The 20,270-nt window shown below is 37.0% G+C and overlaps 1 protein-coding gene across 1 annotated transcript in view; it reads right to left on the reverse strand.

Moving 5' to 3' along the window:
* Window positions 1-4,636: 4,636 nt before the first annotated feature.
* The window catches only part of LOC103477638 (semaphorin-7A), a 53,027-nt gene continuing 37,393 nt past the window's right edge, over window positions 4,637-20,270 (reverse strand). The window contains exons 11-14 of the mRNA XM_008430866.2: window positions 16,291-16,406; window positions 15,347-15,519; window positions 14,872-14,927; window positions 4,637-12,051 (exon numbers count right to left, since the gene is read on the reverse strand). Coding sequence (XP_008429088.1) covers window positions 11,702-12,051; window positions 14,872-14,927; window positions 15,347-15,519; window positions 16,291-16,406 — 695 coding nt within the window. The 3' untranslated portion in view covers window positions 4,637-11,701. The remainder of the gene's footprint in view (window positions 12,052-14,871; window positions 14,928-15,346; window positions 15,520-16,290; window positions 16,407-20,270) is intronic.

The following is a 20,270-nucleotide window of genomic DNA, read 5'->3' on the forward strand; positions in this document are numbered from 1 at the left end:
TTTTGCAAACGAGACCTCATAAATTAATTACTGTGGCCGTTATATGAAATAGAGGTCATACATATGGATAAGTCAGACTACTATATCTACAGGAATTACTGGAAAACTTTGGGACAGTCTTAAAATAGAAAAAAATGGGGTACAGGATATTCTGTTCACATGACAAGACATGGCCACAAACATGACCCACATCTGTGGGAAATAAGACTAAACATAGAATATTGTGCAGTTCTGAAAGAAAACAAAAACTTTTCTGCCTCTTTGGAAACCAGTGTTAAATAACAGGAAAATATCCATAGGGTTCACGAAATTCAAACAATTCTTTACCTACAGTGTCAAGAGTGGATTTTACTCATTTCAGATTTCACTCTTTGCACAGGTTCTACAAAAAGCATTCAAAAAGAAGAGTCAAGAACTAAGACGTCTACGATTACATCTAAAATTCTTCTAAGCAAGTGTCAACAACTCTCTCTACCTGACGGCAATCTAAGAAATAACTGAAGCTGTTATTTTTGGTTGATTCTTTAAATGACTAGCAAAAGATAATGAATGCAAAAAGGTTTTTGTATAAAATATTTAAATGCATTATGATTAAGACAGCCTTTCTTTCAAAATAATGGTTTTGAAAAAGTGCATTTAGGATGCCAAGTGGGGGTCCCCCGTAAAATATTACTATTTTTTTGTCATTATAATCCAATGTTATAAGAATCTCTTTGCTGTTTCAGTGCTGAAAGTCTTGTTGCATTCTATCATGACTTTTTCTCTACACTTAGAAACGTATACATATTTATTTTTTATTTGCTGAGCAGGGTTCCAGGTTGATCTCCGTGTTGTGGTTTGGCACAGTTCCAGATTACGTTTGTGATTTCTTTTCAGTCCTTTCAAGATAAAATGAGCAACCTTGTACCACCAAAGCTGTGCAATCTAACTTCAAAATGAAACAGACTTTGCATCTCTTTAAATTGGAAAGAGCCGTTCTGCTTGTCGATCTGGTGTAACAATGTTTTTATCCTAAGATTGGGTGAGTCCATGGAAAAAAATGCAGCTTTCTTCGCTGTTACAGTAAATCTGTCTCTGCTGTCGGATTGGGGTAAAGACTCCGGAAATTTAAATGTTGCAGGAAGGAAATACAAGTCAGAGGGGAGGCGGCTGCATTCGGATAGTCTACTATGAGGTTTTAAAGGTGACTGGTTTAAAGTCTGACTCTCATTTAATGAGCTACAGTCCCTGTGTGTGCATGTAAAATCATGAAGTCTGATAACTGAACATAGTCTCCGAATCTCTTTGAACTGCAAGGTCATTAAGATTATCAGCACTCCTAAAAGGCACAAGAGTAACATTTCTGTTTCAGCTTCAACACCTGGAAAATCCCTGCATATTAATCATCATAAAAAAACAAAAAAAAAAAACAAACTGAGACTCTCCTTCTTTGCTGACCCTTTTAGCTGAGACACAATAACAGCAACCATATTCAGAATAAGTTAAATGTCTTAAATCAAACTGCTGGTTCACGATGCAGTCACAAAACGTTTTTACCTGGATTTTTATTTTTTATTCTAACATTCTGGCCAATACAAATTGGAGAAACTAAGACTTGTCATGTTGTGGAGAGGCTTTATTTGGATGTTACAGGCAAGCTGGCTGGAATCAATGGGGAAGTCGAATGGGGTTACATGAAGGCCAATTGCTTCCAAAATCGAGACCTGGAAATTGAAACCTGAAACAACATTACCAAAAATTGATGGGGTCTGAGTGCTTGAACTACTCACTTCTCAACAGCAAAGCCTGTTGCTGTCTAAATAAATCTGGGATACCATTGACTTGGCATATCTGCTCATTATAAAAGGTGTTTAGGTGAGAACTAATAAAGAACAGAAAGTGAGGTGATGGATACTTGGAACAAGAAGCGAGAACAGCTGTAGGAGGGAAGCTGTTGTAAACATTGTAATGTGAACTCCTGCAGCTTCAATCTCACCTGACCACCTCCAGACCAATCAAGAGTCCGTCCCAGTGATCCCCAGCTGCAGACAGGGGTTTAATAGCTCAGGAAGGCATTTGGACCAGTCATTATCTGGCTTGGTGTGCTGAAACCCAGTTATGTGAAGTTTTACAGCACCTTTTCAACCTGAGCTTGCACCTGTTGTGAGTCCTAATGCTTTATTAAAAAAGAATAATCCTATAGCTTTAAATGTCTACAGGCCAATACCACTCACTTTGAGCATAATGGAGGTCTTGAAACGATATATTGGCAAACATCAGGTGGCGTGTTGGGCCTGCACAAGACTATCACCTTCATGTGTAGGTAATTTTTTCAGATGCATCCAACTTAACATTCCTTATTTTTGACAACTTCTCAAGCACTTTTCAGTTAAATGGCTAAATCTGATTGTGAAAACCTTTGCCTCCCGGAGGTTGTCAAATAGGAAGGAGGATTACCAATTTTTCACTTCTGACAACAGCTAGAGAAGTTAAAAAATTTCATCAAAGTCCGAGCAAGTGTTTCTAATATTTCCATCAGCAGAGAGAAATAGATGGCTGACTCAACTCCACTTGAATCATTTTGCTGCTTGCATGACTAAAAACAGCCTTTGCACGAGTTGTCATCAGTTTTTTGAAGCTTCATCTTGTGGTTTTTGAAATATGTTGTGCTATTATTTGCAAGGCATTGGTCTCTATTGAGTCATCATTTATCACTTTTCATATGTTCTGACTCATTTGGCTGCAGAATTTTCACTAGAAACCAGATTGCTTCCAAGTGCACATTCATTCATGACGAAGGTTTGGGAGGACTCTCGTTCTGCTCTGAATTCTCTGACACTGATCAAAGGTTCTCCACCTCCACTGCTAATTTTGGAAAGGTGACTCATGCTTAAAGAAAAAAGCAAATTGTTGTTTTTTTCCCTGAAAGTCTCACTTTTTCCTTTAAACAACTTGTTTAGAAAATTCAAGAACCTTCTTTTCAACCTAACATGGATTTATTAAGAAATAAAATGTATGTTGGACTTTTGTTTTATTTGAGCTATTTTCTTGAAATTCAACCTTCATCAGCTTGAAATGACTAACCTGGTCTGCAGGTTTATGGTTGAATAATAATGCTAGAAGATCAAAGATTTTCCAGAGTAGTGACTTATTATACATCACTTGCTCAACATTCAGGTTTGTCATTAATTGATTTTGAATGTTTCCCACCTTAGAAATTGCTCTAGTTTAATCCAAGTAAAAATTTTACAAACAGTAATACTGAAATAAAAAAAAATGCTTTTCAATGTTGCATGTCCTTTAGTGAAAGAAGTATTTGACTCTAATCTAAGCACTTTGTCAACACTAAAATAATCAATACTATTTTCAGACTCCTCATATTACTAGATGTTTGTTTCTTTTCATTTGCCTTGGCAGCAGGTAAAAACATGCCATAAAAAGCTGTCAAATGACAATGTGAAAAGATTGTACATCTGCAAGGCTCGGGTAAGACAGCCGGTCAGAAGTTATGGAAAACATTCATTGAGGGCCATTTTTCTGGCCACGGTAAATTACTTTACTGTATTGAGATTGTCAATGACAGGGCCATGTACCATAAAATCCTGGACGACAACTTTTTTTGTTAGAACGTTGATGATGAGTCATTTTAGGGTTTTCAGTATGACAACAACCCAAACCTTCTCCACCAGACAACAGAGGAGTGACTAAAGAAAAAGAGATAAAGCTGCTCTCTGGATGGGGTTCTTCCTAAAAATCTATGGAGGTAACTAAAGCTCATAAAGGATTTAGGTTCTTTCTCCTACTCTGCCAGAATCCATTTTGAGATGTAAGTAAAGAGAGACAAAACATTTAAATATTGGTGCAAAAGGTTACATGTGAATAGTTGAACAATCAGGGGAAAATAAGCATAAAGCCAAGAAGTAAAAGACATAACCTCATTTATTACACTTTTTATTAGAGGCTTTAGGGGGTGTAATTAAAAAATGTGCTAATGATGTATGTGTTGAAGAGGTGGGAATAATCATTAGCACACTTGCTAATTAGCACATATGTGTTAGACCGGCACACTTGTTGGATTTCATTTGGTGAATTCTGCTAATAAATCTAAAACTAATGTACTGTAGTTAAAACACAAAATTTAAAATTAATGTTTTTCATACACTGCTGTAAAGTGTTACCCTGTTGTTGCAACACAATTGACCTGAGGGCCTTACAACATGTTTGTGCTTAATGATGGACAGAAAAATTCAAAATAAAGACTCCACAAATTTGGGAGATGATTTTGTGATTAAACATATCCCAAACATATCAAACATTTCTCAAATAAGATTTTTCAAGTCTTACCTGGACCTTTGACCAGCAGATAGTTGTGCAACCTGCTTGTGCAATCAGGTCTCTCCACCATTTTGCATTTTGGCATGTGTACACATGCCAAATCTTTCCTGTTTGAAATGAGCTTTTGGTTCATAAATTTGGCTTGAAGCAATCATCAATACAAGTGTATTGGTTTGCATTTACAGAATTATGCATTTCTGTAACTTGGTAGGTAAATAAAGTCTTTGCAAGGCCGAAGTTTACATAAAAAGCTTTTAAAACGTGAATTCATGCAAACTCCCTAAAGTACGAAAAAAGTCCCAAATAAACAAATGACAAATCATTTTCATTATACTTATAATTTTATTAATTTTCACTGCACATGTTCAGGGAAACACATGTCAATATGAATTTGTTACATGAATATCTATTGCACTATAGATATCTGTTATTTAAAAATACATGTCATGAAATGGTATTAGAATGGCATGGCACCAAGACAGTGTAAATCTCTTTTTTATATAGTAGAGTTTGGCACATTGCTATTCAAAGTAAATCTACCAAGACACAGAATCATGGGCACACATCATGTACAGTACTTGACACTCAAAAGCCCCACAGCAAACAAAAAAGCAACCCGCCAACAGGACTGATTAATTTACAACAGATAACGGGATCCACCACAATTCTGCCCCTATTGAAAATCAAAAGCCTGCTTTGAAGGAGATTAGCATTTAGCCAACTGGCTGACAACTACAGATGCCAGAAAAGCGATAACGTAATCTAAATGTACCAACTGCCAAAATCCATATCAAGGCAATGACTCAGATGATCTTCTTAGCTTGATTGATGACAGCAAGTTCAGGAAATTCTCTAAATCCTAAACAGTGTTGTTTAAACAAGTGCTAAAATATTCTGGGTGAATAAAAATGTTGGTTAATGATCAATGGAGAATCAATTCCACCCTCAAATCATGTCTTTCCTTCATGAGAGCAAACAAACCATGTGTCCTGATTCCTAAACTAAAGATGTAAGCAGTAGTATTGGCTTCAAACATGACATTTTTGATAATTCATATTATACAATGTTGATTTATTTATTTTTTCTAGCCTACCAACAGTCTCTGGGAAACTGAAAACTGTCGAAGCAGAAGGTTAACGCCTCAATTCTACACAGCATTCTGCATGTATTAGAAGGGAACTTGTAGCTGAATAATTGTGAATAGATCCTCGTATGTGGTAGTTTTACAGGTTTGAGTTACTATACTTACTTCATATCTGTAGTTAAAATATATTTTTACAATTTCGATGTAATTGATGTTATCACGAAACTATAATTCAAACATTGTACACAAAGTTTCCCCTTGACTACAATAATATATTTAAAAACAAAAACTAAATAAATTAGTAAATTATAAGACACTAATAGGAATGTTTTTATATAAAGAATAGAAAGTATTTTTGATAATTATTAATATTCATTAATGCATCAAATTAACTATCATTTGTTACTCATTAGCTTAAATGGACACAGAGCAGTCATTCTGTAGTTAAAGTGTGTTTGCACATCATTATTCTACTTTCAGCACCATCACCTACCAATTAGGGATGTTTTAATCTAATCCTGTTTCTGGTATTGTTAAATGACTGTATTGGAGATGGTTGCTAAACTCTGATCACAATGATTGACTGCTTTTAATGGATTTAAATCTCTTAGTTACAGCTAGCCATGTGGTCACCCAGCTATCCTTCAAAAATTACAGCCAAACATTGTGTGCAGGACAGAAAAACATATTTTACACCTGACACCTGACACATTATGTTATGTTGACTTTTCAACAGTGCAAGAAATACTGCAGCTTTTTAAAAATATTTTTCCAAGCGACCTGATCTGAGCAGTGTGCTTAGACAGGTATGGAGGACAGCTGCAGATAAAACCCAGAATTTTAAAATGCTCAAAGAAAAGTGTTCAGTTAAAAAATACATTTTTTTTTTCCAAAGTCTTCCTTGAGTACACCATCGTGTAATGTTATGAGCTGAATTATCAAAATAGCAAAGATACATGCTAGCATTAGCCTAGCACTTTAGCAAACATTGGCAGCAGAAGTGTGATTTAGTTTATTAAGGACTGTAGCTGTAAGTAGGACTCATAAGTATATGGAAACATAACACTGTCCAGAATGAACTAATTTTTCATCAACGTGGAAAAAAGCAAATACTACTGTATTGGGTATGTCACTGGTGACGAAGAGAGGTAATACTGATGAGGTAATACTGAGGAAATGTACTGGTTTTTATTAAGGTCTTGAACTCTATATAAATTGTTCTTTTTGTGGCTCTGGTTTGAACTGGAGACAAAAAAAAAACGGATTGAGAAGTCACTTAGTGACAACCATTAGCTGAATTGTCCTTTTATAAATGTTAATATTATACACTAATAATCTGCATGGCAGCTAAATCTTATCTAATCTCATATGGTTTATTTGAAAGGCCATAAAGCCATTTAAAGCATGGCCTCCCTCGATAAACTAAATGTCAATGGACATCATTTTTAGGAGTATTTCAGTTTGGAATGACATAGTTCATATTTGTCTTAGAATATTTGATGCCCATATGTCCTTGGTTATCCCAAATGAAAACACTAATAAATTATCAACCACATATTTTTCTTTCACTGTAACTACAGTTACATGCTATGATAGAAGGGAGTGGTTACTTTTAAGTAGGTTTTTCCTTATGTAAGCTGTTTTTTTTTCCTTTTTTCTTTGTTAATAATCAGTTTTGGGATACATGAAAATTAATGCCACCAGGCTCAATCACCAAGTTGGATTCCATATCCCACTTTACTCTGCGTCTTGTGATAACAGCATCTCTAATCTAATCACATAAACACATACAGTAATCAGCAGCTAAAATTGCAGCATAAAGAGGTTATTTGTAAAAATGCCTCGAGCAAATCCATGATTTTTGTTTATTTTCCGCCAAAACTCTGCGGCAGGTTGGAGTAAAACAGCCTGTATTAAATGTTGAGTAGCACTTGGCTGAAGGCTAGAGTGAGTTTTCAACCATGGTGCTGACAAAGAAAAACACACACAGGATTACCATTAAACCTGAAGTGGTTCGTGAGTTTGCCTGAAAGGAAGACCGATGTTCTAGTAGTACTTGGGTTTTATCAGACACAAATTGTTATTTGTCGTAAGGAAGGGAGTTTTCAAATGAACATAAATGAAGCAAAATGCACCAAGTGAACAGTGTTTAAAGATGCCTTGCTTTCCCTTTGATTTTACCCTTTTATGTCACAGTCAGTGGCTCACATCTGGGGACAGCAGAATGGATGCAGCTAAATGAGGAACACAATGCTGTGTCACACACATGCATTTTCACAGTGGAGAAGAAGATTGCAGCCCACATCTCTAATGGCCTAAAATAAACTCTTTAATAGAAAACATGACAGGCTGGCTCTGTTGTCTGATTAACATTTAATGACATTTCTACCACTGTGGAAGGCTGATCTCAGACAGATTCATGTACCTTTAGTCAACGATAATACTCCATTGCCTCAATGAAGGACCTGTTAATCCAATGCATAATTCATCTCTGAAAAAAATATTTACTTAGTCAGATAATCAGATAATAAGGTTTAGCACAGTGTTTGATATTTTAAGGTTCATGATTAATTGTATGTTTTAGTATTTAATGGCAATATAATCCAATCCATCTTTTTCACCTTTTTTGTTCATGGTCATAAAAATTAAATTAAATTAAGTTAAATTAAATATGATGCTGTAGTGATTAGATTTAAACTTTGCCTCTTGTTTCCGATAGAAAACGCTCCTGTTCATCTGTGATGGCCTGGTAAGCACAACTGTGAACGCCTTGCACTAAATTAAAGTAAATGGTCTTAAATTACCAGACCAGGAAATGATCTTCTTTCAATTCTTGAAGCCTTTTGTTTCAGAGGTTTAAAATAAAAATATAAAAATACAGCTGCCGTGGTCAGGTGTCACGTTCAAATCAATAAATTACCAAAACAAATGCTTATATATGTAGGCAGCAATGGTAGAAATCAGCATTTGCAGAGAAAAAAAATATTCAAAACATATCATCAGTCGGTAAGCCTTCTTTTCTTCTCCTGGAAACCTATAAAATGTATGTGAAATAAATGGTTTCACTTAGTTTCAACTGTTTTTGTGTTTATCTAAGTGTCTTTACTGAAATGATTATATAGCATAACGTCTTGCTCACAACTTTAGGCATTGTCTGGTACAGTGGCGGTTTTTGCATAAATGTTGCATGACACAGGAACAGAATTTAACTGTTTTTGAGAAACCTATGAATCCCACATTTTTTGCCATATTTTATTGTTTAAAAGTACAGTTTCACCAATTAAGTCAGTCTTTTGAAGACTTGGTACTTTTAAATTAGTATTTTTAAATACCAGTAGGTCAAAACAGACTTGAACGAGACCACAAAAGATTTCAGGTTATTAGGAAAAAACAGTGATATAGCCCTTTAGTTTGGAGCTGAACATCATCAACTGGCTGTGGTGCATTGCCACGTTTACTCACAGTGCTTAAACTGTGCACAACGTAGGAGGGCAAACAATCCCCATTGACATGCAGATACACAATAAAAACTCAATCTGGGTGCAACTAACAGAACAGGACAACCTTCCTCGCGACAAAAGCGCAACCTGGGAAAAGAGCAATTTCACCCATATCAAAAACCGCCACTGGTCTGGTAAAAATAAATTATTTTTCATTTAAAAGAAAACTGCTCCTCTTTGACCAGCAGCTATCTGGTTCCAATTTCCCAATTTTGATGTACATATATGGATTGTGGTCATGACATGCCACCATCTACTTAAAAAGATCATTATCTCTGGACCTACCTTTAAATAAGAATGATATTTAATTGAATATCACAGATTATGAGGGACAGGATAAATGAGAGATGATGGCATGATGGAAGGAAAAGAACAATGCACCAAGCTGTGAACAAGGCGAAGTTATGTTGTTTGAAACCCTCTGCTGTAACATTGCTAGAAACTGCCCAGTCTGAGGAGGAAGTGCTGAGACACAGCGATGTTCGAGGCCCATCCGCCTACTTTCCATCTAAAAGCTGTCACTTCCTCCCAGCCACATTGTTAGACTCAGCTGCACTGAACACTTCCCCAAGTCCAACTGAGTCTGCAGTTTTCAGCCTCAACTGCAAAATTGTGCTTAGGAGTCCATGTCGCAAAAGTATTAAGGCTTTTAAAATCTTAATACCAGACATTTTTAGGTTCCAATGAGCTTAGACAATAAAGTTGAACAAGAGGAATGAAGAGATGTAAGAGCATTATTAAAGGTTTACATATCCACAAATAAGCACAATCAAGGTAATTTCAAAATATGTAGAGAAAAGTTTAAAAGAATTGGCCTGGTATTGGTGTTTTTTTTGCCCAACTCACTGGATATGTTCATCTTTTTTAATAAGAGAAGGGAGGTTCACAATGCACCACATCATGCTTGAATTACATTGTCAGCAAAGTTCTGAATTTTACAGTTTTAATCTCATGCAATCAGTTGCAGCTGTAGATTTGTCATTTTTGACCAAGATATCCACCTTATTTTGAACAGAAATATGGAGACGAATGGTGTTTTTTTGTGTGCGACTTCTGGTCAGGCACTTCCGGTCACTGGCTATCTAACTCACTGTTCACCGTCTTCATAATAACTAACTTAACATTATGGCTTTGAGAATAACTGGTTCAAAGGAAAGAAATACTTGGAGCAGGAGTCGCTAAGTCACAAACCGCTTTGTAGAGCTGGATGTGGACGTTTGGCGCCCTATGACCTTCATCCCCTGCCGAAGGATGAGGAATCCCTTTGCCTGTGGTTAAAAGCTTTAAATTTAAGAGCAACCGTATGTTTGCTCTTTTCATTTGACGGACACAAGATCAACAGAAGACCGGCCAATGAAGTCCAGATAAAATCTCAAAGGAGACGCGTCAAAGAGGTTAGCACAAGCAGGTAAGCTAAGGGATGTTTAACTGCTATTCAAGCTGATAGAAACTTGTTAGTTCTGAATGTTTATGTTAACCAGAGGTGGGCAGAGTCCCCAAAAATTGTACTCAAGTAAGAGTAGTACAACTTCACATTATTTAAGAAAAAGTGCAAAGTACCCATCCATGAAATGACTCAAGTATAATTAAAAAAGAAATTGATATAAAAAGCTTCTGAAATACTGAGTATCTGATTATAACACAATGTTATCTGACAGAAAAAGTTATTTACAAATTCTGGTATTTTAAAGCTTTATATGAAAATAATTCATAGAAATACACAAGAACAGCAAAACAAATGTAGGCAGAATAAAATCCTTTCCAAATTAATTTCTTCAGATATAATAATAATGCATGTATGTATGTATATTTATGTGTATGGGTCCGTGTGAGTGTGCCCTAGAGTAAAGTGACAACATTTACTCTTTACAGTACTGTCCTTACTGTAACTCACTACTGGTAAATGGCACAAGTTCAGCAGTAAGATGGGGGAAAAAAGAAGAAACAGCTTAGAAACAAAACAAAGCCTTGCTTTAATGTAAACTGTAGGTGTGTTTCATTGTCGTCTTCATCTTTTGGTAACTAACTTAACATTATGGCTTTAAGAATAACTCAAAGCCATAATGTTGTTCTCTATTCAATGAAGTTACTCGTATCGGATAGAGTATCCGAAAATTTTACTTGAGTAGCAATGCAATATGATTATTTAAATTAACTAATTGAGATGATGGGCATATGTGGTTTTCTTGCAGAAAATTAAACTGATTTGCAATCTAATTACAACAAAGACACATCTTGTAAGTTAGCATGCAGTGAAGTGACAATTTATTAGCCTACCTTCCATAATATCACCACTGCATGACTGCAGGATTTCCCCTTACCCGCGGCACAGGAGCACCTGGCCATCTCCGCACCAAGTGACAACACCAAATATATAAAAATGTCCTCATATGCTAAACGAGGTCACTTCTTCATATCATCATCCCACCTGTGAAAAGTTTGAGGGTGCAGAACTAACCTGCCATTTCGATTGTTCAACAATTTTAGGAAATGTACCCACGACAAAGTTCACAAGTTTAGCCAAGCTGCTGTTAGTTAGCCCAGGAAAATGAAGAAATTAAAGAATCACAGAAAAACCTACATTTACTTCCATGTTCAAAAATAAGGTGGATAGGATAGTTTAAACGTTTTTATTCTAATATGTTCTCATTAAAAACCTAAATAAAAAAAGGGTTCAGTTGTCGGTGCACAACCCAACCATGAGTGCCGGTGCAATGCGAACCTAACTCCTACAATGGCTCCTTGTTTATCCTGTCAGTTGGAGCCACTACAAAAGAGAAGATAGCATCAGTGTTAGCTATAGTTAATGAAGCCATAGGGTCACCACAGCAAGCAGGGCTGAAAGGCCCAAGGTGGAGGCAAATGAAGCAGATATAAGCCTGCCATCATTCACCAGCCTGAAGGAAACGACTTCCACCTTGAATCCATCCTCAGTGGCCATGCAGCGGAAGACACCTTCCTTCAAGGGAGTGTTAACAACCGGGCCCAGTACGCAGAAGTCTCCGGAGAACAGGCACGGGTAGTTCCTTTTGCAGTTGTCCTTCTCCCAGCGGTAGGTGGCATGAAAGGAGTGAACGGGGCAGGGCAGGAACACGGTGGTGTTTCTGCCCTTCACCACAATCTCTCTGGGCGAAGTTTGCCGCAGCTTAAGTGCTGAGTAGAAACACAAGTGAGTTATTCCATTAATAGTTCAGTTACTCAATTAATAGAAGGTCAAAAAGAAGCTTGTTAAAAACCTGTCAAGTATTTACACCTCTTAAGCTTTTCCCCATCTTGTCAGCTTTATGTTATTGTACTATTTTGAAGATTTTATACTCCAGTAAAAAGTGTTTTTCTCCCCTTACAGATTTGTCCTATTTTGTAATAAATAAACATTTTAGATCATCCATAGTAAACAGAGATAAGACAAATAAGAATAAGCTTTAAAATTATGATTTTATTTATTATGGAGCCCTCTAGGAAAAAAAAAAATTTTTTTGCATTCCCTTGCAATACTTTTGCGTTACCTCGCAATAGGTTTTGCGTTCTTACAGTGGCCACCATACTTTCTGCTATTATATAAGGTTTTCGTAAGGTTTTTCCCATGCATGTTAATATCTCATTGTGAAATATCTGACAAACATGCAGTGAATAAATTGATTTCCAGTCTGATTTTTCACCAAAGAGTTAAGAATAAACACTGAGGCTCATTAAATGTGTATACATTTGAAATTTTAAATTGACATTTGTGACTGTATACAAAACAGAGCAGCAAGTATTGCAGTAAGCACATTTGAGAGGGAACGCAAAATATTTTTTTCCCCTTGTCCCCTAGAGGGCTCCGTACTTTATGAAAGGAAAAACAAACTAAGCCAACTAAAAAGTAAAAAAGTCAAGAATGTATTGACAAGGTCACTAAAGGGCCCATAGCACTGGGCAAAAGCAGCATCAACAAAAGGGTTGTGAGGTGAAAACCACTGATGTCTTGGCCTGTCTCTCATTTGCCAAAAAAAGGTAATGGACAACTCTTTTGAGCCTCTTACAAGATGCCCCAAAATGAAGGCGAATGACTTGCTAACAGTTAGTTAAATTAAAGTGAGATACAGTAATGCAGCGTTACAGTGACACAAAGCTCTCCAGTATGTCAAGATGTTGTGCATAGCCCTAAACAGACTGTGCATGCTGAAATATCCCCCTGTGGAGCTGAATTAAAGCAATTCTGCACAGAGCAGTTGGCCGAAATGTCTCCACGGTGATGAAAAAGACTCATTGTCTGATTTATAAATTGTAGCCATCAAAGAAAGCACAGCCAGATTTTAGCTTTAGGGGGGTAATAACTTTTTCAAATAGACCCAGATTAGATTAAACAGCTCTTTCTTTAAATAAGTGAGACATCATTTGAAAACTAGTTATTGTACTCCATCTGGTTGTTTTTAATATTAAAATGTCTGATTTAAACATTTAAGTTGACAAAAAAAGGAAAAAATGAAAGAATCTGAAATGTGAAATATGTTTTTTTTTTATTTCAGATTATTATTTTTTATTACTGTGGAAGGTGAAACCACCTTCCACAGTAATTACAGCAATTGCAATTCCAGACTGACAGTGTGTTAGTCATTGTCCTGCTGCTCAAGTCTCAAGCCTTTTTGCAGGCCTTGACAGGCTTTGATCCAGGGTTTCCCCCTTCTTCCTACAGGGGATGGTGTCACCAAGGTGATGTTCAGTCTTAGATTTCTTTCACACTTCATGTTTTTGATATGTAGGACATGCTAATCAATTTGTTTTCATTCAACTACATCACATCTGTCCAAATGTTTGATTTCCAGTTTCTGAAGATCCAGCATCTAGCGATTGATATTGTTTGCTTCCACCTGTTTCATAATTCCTCATTTTCAATGTAGTAGCAGAGGGAAAATGACCACAAAAACTTTAAGAAGCTCCAACTCTTTCCGGCACGACACCTTCAGCACATCATGACAACAATGTTTCTCCATTATGCCGTTGACAGTCATTTTTAGGAGCGTCGGACTAAGAAGTAGTTTGTACGACAAGTTCAGCAGATGCGCAGTTCCACCAGGAGTTTGTTAAATGTTGCTGCTGTTAGTATGGAGGAGCTGAGTAGTTTGTGAGGGATGGACTGTGAGGCAAAAGCTGGATTTGGAGACTGTGGGTTTATGGAAATAGTTGCCACATTATACGAGCAAGCTTTTTAGGAACTCTAAATGTCTGCCACAGGAGATTCAAGAATTACTCAGACATGCATGAAAGAATCAAAAGCAACACCTGAGGTATGTTTTTGATGAGGGAAAAACATAAAGAAAAAAAATAATTTTACATAATACCCCCCTTGAATATAGAATGCATATCTGTAGGGTACTGATTTCATGCAGGAATAAAATTACTCGAGTCAATGGAACATTTTAGTGGGTCTTCATCTCTGCTAAAATAAACCTAACAATATCCATGCTACTGTGAATTATTTAGAAAATTAGTAGGGTTTATGGTCGTGTTTGGGAGTCATGAAACTGTCGTACATGCTAGCTTCTTTGCAGGACTGACCGCTACCGGAGATCCTTTCTGCCCATGACATCATCATCTGCAACAACTCTTTGACGATTCCTGGATGATCTGAGTTAAAACAACATTTAAGTTTCCTTTGGGATAAACAAAGTGTTCTTTCTTTGAATAGAATAAGACTAAACTATATTGGTTTTCAGGAACCGGAACCAGTGATACAACTTGAAACAGATGCAATGTCAAACATCAGATTAACTAAGTGCCTCCAGTTGCTATGCACAGTCAAGGTTGCATTGGGGTATGAGATTTGAGACAGGGCAAGTCGTGAAATAGAAAGATACTGTCCCTCTGGGGAATTTGGACGGTCCTCAATTATATGATAGTCATCTTTTGTTTTTGCTGTAGTTGCACAGAAACGCTACCACTTTGGTTTAATTAAGACGGGGAGAGAGTGTGAGAGTGTAGATAAGAGCTCACCAGCAGCTTCCTCACAAATGGAGGAGTTGGAACTATCGAGATTTTGAATAAGAGTTCTGTGAAGAAAAAATGAGAGAGAGACAGAATTAGGAGCAGACAATTATTTCACAAAGGGGCTAATGAGTCTCTTTTTTTTCATAAAGCTGGCATTACTCATAAATTAACATAAGCAGAGCTATAACAGCAAAAATAGAGAGAAAAAAGAGAAATTATTCATAGGCTAGGTCTTTGCTCTTGTTTTTATATTGGAAATACAGCAGAGAAAAACTTGACAGTCAAAACGTAACATGGTTTTACATTTGAGAATCTCATTCTTTAACTTTTTTATCCGTCTTGTCACACAGACCATAGAGGTATTTCCCCTTAGAGTGTTGAAAGGAGTTAAAGAAACTTAGCTGACGAAGGGTCTTTTATCTGTTGGTTGCAATTAGATGAGCCAATAGTGCTGCAGTGATGACATCACATCTAAACTTACCCAGTTGTGACGTTGTATCCGGGCGGGATGGCGATGCACTTTCTTCTGGCCTTGTCCCAGCCACAGTATGGATCCCTGGAAAGGATGCACTCTCTGCATGTGTGGCCATAGCGTCTGCAGTCAGCCAACGGCAGACGCTGGACTTCCATGGCGGTACCGACATACAAGTGACCCTAGAGAGAAAAAGAGTCAGCAATTTAGTATTCATATGTCACTGAATGACACTAATTTTTGTTGTGCTAGATCAGTGGTGTCCAAACTCAGGACTCAAGGGCCGACATTCTGCATGTTTTAGTTCTTTCCCTGGTTCATCAACCTCAATCAAACGTTGGTTCAATAATGAGTCTCTGTAAGCTGCGACATCCTGAAGGAGATAAACGGACCATTTGAATCAGCTGGTATGGAGCATTTAAAACTATCAGGACATCGGCCCATGAAAACTGGAGCCAGACACCAATGTGATGCTACTGTAACAAAACATGAATTTATTGTAAAGCGTTTTACACATTTTTGTGAGGACTGTCAATAAATAAGATTTTAAAGTTTTTATGTAGCCACTTTTTTTTTATCCTGACCGTAAGCAATTGCATCTTCTAAACATAAGCTTTGAATTTATACACCAAATGCAGAATATTCATTCAGTTTTCTTGCTGTGAGTATATCACATCTCTTTCATTTGACTGTTGTATTCAATCAATAAATTATGAATATGTGGATGTTTAAGCTTTATCAGTGGTAAATGGTAAAGCTGAATTTATCTCTTTTCACTGGAATCAGGTCACATGAAGGAGACACTGATACAGAAAAGATTTTCTATGCTGTTTTTTAAAGAGGTTTCTGCAGCTGTTCCTTTTTTTAAAAGACATAGAGTATCATTAAAGATTAAAAGCGTAAATTCACTTTAAATAAGCCTGTGCTATGCTTTATAGAAGCATCACTTGTACCTTTTGTGAGTCGATGGCCATATTTAGAACAGGCCCTTCGTTGTGGAACAGAGAATACTGAGATATGATGAAGACATCCTGGATGGTGTGAAGAACCTTGAGAACTTTGCCTTGATCTGCAGAAATAATGAAGGAGAACACACTTGACACAGACTGAGGAGGTTAGATGTGACATGTTTTAATCACATCGAAAGAAAACCCTTTGCTGCCACTCAAACTTTAAAATTTGATGAATTTTACTTTACTTAGCTTAAGTGGCAGTCAATATTATGCAATTTGACGGATTTGCAACTGGTAATTCCAATTTAAAAGGCTGAGTAATGCATAAATTAACATTAATGTGCATGCGTCAGATAATGTTTTCATTTCAAACAAGAAAAATCTGACTTTTTTTACGTATTCATTTTTTCCTTCTGCTATTTTTGGGGTCATTTATTTCTATATAAAAAGAGTTTTGATGTCAATTTATTTTGGTCTAATATATTTAGGTGGGGGCAGATGTAAATGACTGTTTCAGGTAGCTCATGAAGAGTTTATTCTTGGTTAGACATTTACTGCCTTCACTGGAATTTTAAGTGCTGAAACCTCTACATTACCTATTTAAATTAAAAGAATAATAATCCAGAAGCAACATGTGATTGTTTTCAAACACACCATCAGCTCAACGGCACAAAGTCAACGGAATGTCTATAAATCATATGTGGTTACAAAGCAGGAAATTGTAAAAAGATTTCAAAGTGAAAATTATGACAACATGCAGTCAAAAAAATAAAAATGCCCAATGTTAAATAAAAAAAAATCTAATTGGGGGAAACAGCAGAGCGAACTCTGCTGTTTCCTAACAACCAAACCTGACAGTTTCCATCACTATCACCATCATTTTTGAAGTTACATTCTCATTCTTTCATCTGTTTTCTATTTGAAGTGTTAATTAATTTATGCTCATTTCAGTGTGGCGATGTTATTCTGGTTTAAAGCATGGCATCCTTGCAGATAATAGAAAACAATGTGCTCGGATTAATTGCGTGTTTCATTAATTATACCATACAGTGATAAGAAAAAGAAAGTTCCACAGTTTCCAATACGATCATAGAGAAGCAGGGTCTGCAGGATGGATACAAGATAAAATATGTGTTTTACAAGGAAGAAAGGCACCAGCAATGATCTGATAGAAAAGCTTTGACCATAAAATGAAGATTTAATAAATGAGCAGCTAAGGCTTTTCATTGATCTGGGAAAGCATTACAGAACATTTACAAACAACTTGAAGTCTGCTATTCAACATTAATCTGATTTAGAAGTTAGGATTATCAGAGTAAATGTCCCAGCAATGTCACCTGAATGTCAAAACATGTAATGCTTAGAAAAATTGAAAAATATATATATATATATATATACAAAAAATTCCCCTCTCACCCTCCGTGGGTGGTCTGTTTCAATCTCTGAGCTCAGGTCCTCTACCAGAGGCCTGGGAGCTTGAGGGTTCTGCGCAGTATCTTGGCTGTGGCTAGAACTGCACATTTCTGGACTGAGACGTCTGATGTTCCTGGGATCTGTTTTATCCACTGCTCCAGTTTGGGGGTGACTGCCCCGAGGGCCCCGATGACCACAGGCACCACTGTGGTCTTCACCTTCCAGGTCTTTTCCAGTTCCTCTCTGAGGACCTGGTAAATCTCCAGTTTCTCGTGCTCCTTTTTCCTGATGTTGTAGTCACTTGGTATTGCTACATCCACCACAACGGCTTTCCTCTGTTCTTTATCCACCACCACAATGTCCGGTTGGTTCGCCATTACCATCTTGTCTGTCTGGATCTGGAAGTCCCACAGGATCTTAGCTCGGTCATTCTCCACCACTTTTGGGGGTTTTCCCCATTTTGATCTCGGGGCTTCCAGTCCATATTCTGCACAGATGCTCCTGTACACTATGCCCGCCACTTGGTTATGTCGTTCCATGTACGTTTTCCCTGCCAGCATCTTGCATCCTGCTGTTATGTGCTGGATTGTCTCAGGGGCCTCCTTGCACAACCTACACCTTGGGTCTTGTCTGCTGTGGTAGATCTGAGCCTCTATTGCTCTGGTGTTTAGGGCCTGTTCCTGTGCAGCCAGGATGAGAGCCTCTGTGCTGTCCTTGAGTCCAGCTTTCTCCAGCCATTGGTAGGATTTCCTGATATCAGCCACTTCAGTTATTTGTCGGTGGTTCATCCCATGTAGGAGCTTGTCCTCCTATGACGGTGACGGTAAAAATCCTTTACAGTTGACTGAAGACACTAGTTGTTCCACGTTCGAGTTTGAACTGTTGGACAAATATGTTTGGTTTGGTCTTACAACATTATTTCTGACATGCAACATGTGATCCTGTAAAGGATTTTTAAACAGATGACCAAATTTCCCCATTGGCAATTTAAAAGACTTTTAAAGCTATGCAGAAAACAGCTACGTCAAATTATTGCAAATTATAAGCCATTTCTCAAACTGATCAGCTTAGTTTTTCCAAGAACAAAGTGACACTCATTGAAAGTTTCTTTTGTCCCATGGCTGTTTAAGTCAATGCATCTTTAAATATGTAAATACGCTTGTGGAAGCAGCATGTCACTGCTCTAACAGAGTGACAAGGGAGCTGATTACCAAGAAACTCATTTATTGGTCTGCTGTCTGCATTCGAAGTTCTGCTCTAATGCGCAGCAGGCTGGGGGAAAAACCAAGATAAACCTCTGACTTAATGAATTGTATTCATGTTGCTAGGTTAAATGATTGAATTTTTTCTATTGGCCAATCTCACCATTTGTGTCCATTTGTGTTTTTGTTGTCAGCAACAAGCATTGATGTTTAACACTACACAAATTATGCAGCCCAGAGATGAGGATTGTATGAAGCTTTGTAATTTAAACAGAATTAGTTTTTTTTCTGTTCTATGGATAAAAGTGCACAAACTTCCAACAGATAAAAAGATGCAGCTGAAAATCCAGACATGACTGTACAGCTTCACTCCGTTAGTCAATAGTGCATGAACTCTCAGTTTGAAAGATGATGAGTCATTATTTTCAGCTATGAGCCATCACTTTTCTGCCCATCTGAGCAGCCACAGCTTACACCGTTTACAGTATCTCAGTCTTGCCACCGTCGGTTGCTATTTCCCTGCAGGGTTTTATTTCTAATAGTTAATTTTTCTTCTCACTTCTGAACAATGCTTGTTTTAAATGTCTACAAACAACTTCTTCATCTCCAGATAACATGTCAGTTTGATGTAAAAATGAGTCCCAGATTGTTTTTTTGGGTCTTTTGTCACATAAAAGGTTGTTTTACCTTCTCCACTCTAAAATTGGGGAACTGTGATGCCTTTTATTGCACATTTTCTGAATTCTCTGCATGTCAGGCACTTTCTCATTTATAATCAGACAATCAGGTTCTTGCTGTCACTTTGTTTTCTTTTGTCTCTTTTTTTTTCATGGACTTCAAATCCTTCCGTGTTGTCAAAGATAACATTCTCCATTCTTTCCTGTTTATTCTCATGATTCTTTAATCCAGTCTGCAGCTATTTTCAGCTCTTTTATCAAACCAGCATATCAGCACAAAAAGAAACAGCTGAAGGGGAAAGGGTGACGTTACTGAACTCCTGTGACATCTGCTTGGTAAATCAGTTTTTAGCTATATTTATCCAGGCAGAAAATGCTGAGGGGACATTTGTTTAATGGTAAAAAGCTTCACATTTTACCTTTAAACCTCCACAATTACACAAGTTTATTTTTAATTAGTTGAAGACAAGAAGCTAGAGAAGCTTTTTCATAGCTTTGACTCAAACATCCCCTAATTTTACGGAAATAATCTGTTTTACTTCTCTCAACTTTGATTTTCTTTCCCGACTGAAATTTTGATAAACCAGATGGGGCTCTGCTGTGTGACTTTCCAAGCACAGCAACAAATAAAGGATTATAACTTCTAATCTGGAACATGAAGTCAGGCTGAAACAGCCTGACTTCATAG

The sequence above is a fragment of the Poecilia reticulata genome, linkage group LG16 (genome assembly GCF_000633615.1).
Source record: "Poecilia reticulata strain Guanapo linkage group LG16, Guppy_female_1.0+MT, whole genome shotgun sequence".
NCBI lineage: Eukaryota > Metazoa > Chordata > Actinopteri > Cyprinodontiformes > Poeciliidae > Poecilia > Poecilia reticulata.